Source organism: Scyliorhinus torazame, chromosome 26, assembly GCF_047496885.1.
Source record: "Scyliorhinus torazame isolate Kashiwa2021f chromosome 26, sScyTor2.1, whole genome shotgun sequence".
NCBI classification, from domain to species: domain Eukaryota; kingdom Metazoa; phylum Chordata; class Chondrichthyes; order Carcharhiniformes; family Scyliorhinidae; genus Scyliorhinus; species Scyliorhinus torazame.
In genome coordinates this window covers 33,352,016-33,356,864 of record NC_092732.1, presented here as the reverse complement: position 1 = coordinate 33,356,864, position 4,849 = coordinate 33,352,016, and the positions used below count along the sequence as shown (strand labels likewise).

General features: G+C 57.5%; 1 protein-coding gene across 1 annotated transcript in view; it reads left to right on the top strand.

Annotated features, from left to right (window-relative positions):
* The window catches only part of pi4kb (phosphatidylinositol 4-kinase, catalytic, beta), a gene marked incomplete at its 5' end in the record, with an annotated part of 6,694 nt that extends 2,676 nt beyond the window's left edge, over positions 1-4,018 (top strand). Inside the window, 1 exon segment of the mRNA XM_072490498.1 lies at positions 1,678-4,018. Within this exon segment, the coding sequence (XP_072346599.1) occupies positions 1,678-2,094 (417 nt within the window).
* Positions 4,019-4,849: the final 831 nt, after the last annotated feature.

The window sequence follows — 4,849 nt, the reverse complement described above, 5'->3', positions numbered from 1 at the left end:
ACCGAGGGAGCGCCGCACTGTGGGAGGGTCAGTACTGAGGGAGGCGCCGCACTGTGGGAGGGTCAGTACTGAGGGAGCGCCGCACTGTGGGAGGGTCAGTACTGAGGGAGCGCCGCACTGTCAGAGGGTCAGTACTGAGGGAGCGCCGCACTGTGGGAGGTCAGTACTGAGGGAGCGCCGCACTGTGGAGGGTCAGTACTGAGGGAGCGCCGCACTGTGGGAGGGTCAGTGCTGAGGGAGCGCCGCACTGTCGGAGAGTCAGTACTGAGGGAGCGCCGCACTGTGGGAGGGTCAGTATTGAGGGAGCGCTGCACTGTGGGAGGGTCAGTACTGAGGGAGCGCCGCACTGTGGGAGGGTCTGTACTGAGGGAGCACCGCACTGTGGGAGGGTCAGTACTGAGGGAGCGCTGCACTGTGGGGGATCAGTACTGAGGGAGTGCCGCACTGTCAGAGGGTCAGTACTGAGGGAGCGCCACACTGTGGGAGGGTCAGTACTGAGGGAGCGCTGCACTGTGGGGGATCAGTACTGAGGGAGCGCCACACTGTGGGAGGGTCAGTACTGAGGGAGCGCTGCACTGTGGGAAGGACAGTACTGAGGGAGCGCCGCACTGTCAGAGGGTCAGTACTGAGGGAGCGCTGCACTGTGGGAGGGTCAGTACTGAGGGAGCACCGCACTGTCAGAGGGGTCAGTACTGAGGGAGTGCCGCACTGTCAGAGGGTCAGTACTGAGGGAGCGCCGCACTGTCAGAGGGTCAGTACTGAGGGAGAGCCGCACTGTCAGAGGGTCAGTACTGAGGGAGTGGCCGCATTGTCGGGGGGTCAGTACTGAGGGAGCGCCGCACTGTCGGGAGGGTCAGTACTGAGGGAGTGCCGCACTGTCGGAGGGTCTGTACTGAGGGAGCACCGCACTGTGGGAGGGTCAGTACTGAGGGAGCGCTGCACTGTGGGAAGGACAGTACTGAGGGAGTGCCGCACTGTGGGAGGGTGTGTACTGAGGGAGTGCCGCACTGTGGGAGGGTGTGTACTGAGGGTGCGCTGCACTGTGGGAGGATCAGTACTGAGGGAGCGCCGCACTGTGGGAGGATCAGCACTGAGGGAGCACCGCACTGTCAGAGGGTCAGTACTGAGGGAGCGCCGCACTGTCGGAGGGTCAGTACTGAGGGAGCACCGCACTGTCAGAGGGTCAGTACTGAGGGAGCGCCGCATTGTCGGGGGGTCAGTACTGAGGAGGAGCACCCGCACTGTCAGAGGGTCAGTACTGAGGGAAGTGCCGCATTGTCGGGGGGTCAGTACTGAGGAGCGCCGCACTGTCGGAGGGTCAGTACTGAGGGAGTGCCGCACTGTCGGAGGGTCAGTTCTGAGGAGCGCCGCACTGTCGGAGGGTCAGTACTGAGGGAACGCCGCACTGTCGGAGGGTCAGTACTGAGGGAGCGCTGCACTGTGGGAGGGTCAGTACTGAGGGAGTGCCGCACTGTCGGAGGGTCAGTACTGAGGGAGTGCCGCACTGTCGGAGGGTCAGTTCTGAGGGAGCGCCGCACTGTCGGAGGGTCAGTACTGAGGGAGCGCCGCACTGTCGGAGGGTCAGTACTGAGGGAGCGCCGCACTGTCGGAGGGTCAGTACTGAGGGAGCGCCGCACTGTCGGAGGGTCAGTACTATCTTATGGGATGAGACGTTAAAACCGAGGCTGTGAGAGAGGCTTGGATGGGTCCAATTTGAAGAGAATCGGCAGTGCGCCAACCCCCCACGGTTCTGAATTCCCAACCGTTCCTCGTACGTCGATGTGCGCGGTGATCGTCCGCTCCGATAACACGCGGAGACTGTTAATCTCTTTCAGCATCTTAAAGGAGCGTTTTTCTTTTTGTCTCTCCCCTCCCTTGTTGCCGAAACACGCTCTTCTCCCTCGCCCCGCAGGCTCGCAGCTGCCCTGTTTTCACGGATCGGGCACCATCAGGCACCTGAAGGAACGTTTCCACATGAATCTGACCGAAGAGCAGCTCCAGGGCCTCATCGAGCAGATGGTGGACGGCAGCATGCGCTCGCTCACCACCAAACTGTACGACGGCTTCCAGTACCTGACCAACGGCATCATGTGAATCGCCCCGAGCCCGAGAGGCGGGGGAGAGGGGCTGGGGGCGGGGGGGTCTCTCTCGACGGCAACTGTTTTTCCACACCATCCCGACTGCCGGGCGGACTTGCTAACCTCTGCATCCAGGCGAGACTGCGTGCGCCGGTTCACCACCCCCCCCCCCCCACCCCCACACACGCACGTGGACCCGTGACCGAAGCAGGCGTGGGGCGGACAGGAACAATACCTGCGACGATCGCGTCCCGTCGGGTATTACCCATCCCCCCCCCCATCTTCCCTGGACCTCGCGGTAGGGGGGGGGGGGGGCGGGGATTGTGGGGGCGCTGCCAAAAAATCGCAACCTCTGCACGCGAGAGATTTGTTAATTTTTTTGTTTAAAAAAAAAAAAAAAAATATGCCTCCCGTAGGGACGCGAGGGAATGAGGGCTTTCGCATGAAACGGGGGGGTGGGGGAATCTCCTGGGAGTGTTTGATGGGGGACAGTGTAGAGGGAGCTTTACTCTGTATCTAACCCCGTGCTGTACCTGCCCTGGGAGTGTTTGATGGGGACAGTGTAGAGGGAGCTTTACTCTGTATCTAACCCCGTGCTGTACCTGTCCTGGGAGTGTTTTGATGGGGACAGTGTAGAGGGAGCATTACTCTGTATCTAACCCCGTGCTGTAAATGTGCCAGGGGTGTTTGATGGGGACAGTGTAGAGGGAGCTTTACTCTGTATCTAACCCCGTGCTGTACCTATCCTGGGAGTGTTTTGATGGGGACATTGTAGAGGAGCTTTACTCTGTATCTAACCCCGTGCTGTACCTGTCCTGGGAGTGTTTGATGGGGACAGTGTAGAGGGAGCTTTGCTCTGTATCTAACCTCGTGCTGTACCTGTCCTGGGAGTGTTTGATGGGGACAGTGTAGAGGGAGCTTTACTCTGTATCTAACCCCGTGCTGTACCTGTCCTGGGAGTGTTTGTTGGGGACAGTGTAGAGGGAGCTTTACTCTGTATCTGACCCCGTGCTGTACCTGTCCTGGGAGTGTTTGATGGGGACAGTGTAGAGGGAGCTTTACTCTGTATCTAACCCCGTGCTGTCCCTGTCCTGGGAGTGTTGATGGGGACAGTGTAGAGGGAGCTTTACTCTGTATCTAACCCCGTGCTGTACCTGTCCTGGGAGTGTTTGATGGAGACAATGTAGAGGGAGCTTTACTCTGTATCTAACCCCGTGCTGTACCTGTCCTGGGAGTGTTTGATGGGGACAGTGTAGAGGGAGCTTTACTCTGTATCTAACCCGTGCTGTACCTGTCCTGGGAGTGTTTGATGGGGACAGTGTAGAGGGAGCTTTACTCTGTATCTAACCCCGTGCTGTACCTGTCCTGGGAGTGTTTGATGGGGACAGTGTAGAGGGAGCTTTACTCTGTATCTAACCCTGTGCTGTACCTGTCCTGGGAGTGTTTGACGGGGACAGTGTAGAGGGAGCTTTACTCTGTATCTAACCCCGTGCTGTACCTGTCCTGGGAGTGTTTGATGGGGACAGTGTAGAGGGAGCTTTACTCTGTATCTAACCCCGTGCTGTACCTGTCCTGGGAGTGTTTGTTGGGGACAGTGTAGAGGGAGCTTTACTCTGTATCTGACCCCGTGCTGTACCTGTCCTGGGAGTGTTTGATGGGGACAGTGTAGAGGGAGCTTTACTCTGTATCTAACCCCGTGCTGTACCTGTCCTGGGAGTGTTTGATGGGGACAGTGTAGAGGGAGCTTTACTCTGTATCTAACCCCGTGCTGTACCTGTCCTGGGAGTGTTTGATGGGGACAGTGTAGAGGGAGCTTTACTCTGTATCTAACCCCGTGCTGTACCTGTCCTGGGAGTGTTTGATGGGGACAGTGTAGAAGGGAGCTTTACTCTGTATCTAACCCCGTGCTGTACCTGTCCTGGGGGTGTTTGATGGGGACAGTGGAGGGAGCTTTACTCTGTATCTAACCCCGTGCTGTACCTGTCCTGGGTGTTGTTTGATGGGACAGTGTAGAGGAGCTTTACTCTGTATCTAACCCCCGTGCAGTACCCTGTCCTGGAGCCCAATGAACCAAAAAAAAAAAAAAACATACCTTTACTCTGTATCTTAACCCCGTGCTGTACCTGTCCTGGGAGTGTTTGATGGGGACAGTGTAGAGGGAGCTTTACTCTGTATCTAACCCCGTGCTGTACCTGTCCCGGGAGTGTTTGATGAGGACAGTGTAGAGGGAGCTTTACTCTGTATCTAACCCCGTGCTGTACCTGTCCTGGGAGTGTTTGATGGGGACAGTGTAGAGGGAGCTTTACTCTGGATCTAACCCCGTGCTGTACCTGTCCCGGGAGTGTTTGATGAGGACAGTGTAGAGGAGCTTTACTCTGTATCTAACCCCGTGGTGTACCTGTCCTGGGAGTGTTTGATGGGGACGGTGTAGAGGGAGCTTTACTCTGTATCTAACCCCGTGCTGTACCTGTCCTGGGAGTGTTTGATGGGGACAGTGCAGAGGGCGCTTTACTCTGTATCTAACCCCGTGGTGTACCTGTCCTGGGAGTGTTTGATGGGGACAGTGCAGAGGGCGCTTTACTCTGTATCTAACCCCGTGGTGTACCCTGTCCTGGGAGTGTTTGATGGGGACGGTGTAGAGGGAGCTTTACTCTGTATCTAACCCCGTGCTGTACCTGTCCTGGGAGTGTTTGCATGGGGACAGTGCAGAGGGAGCTTTACTCTGTATCTAACCCCCGTGCTGTACCTGTCCTGGGAGTGTTTGATGGGGA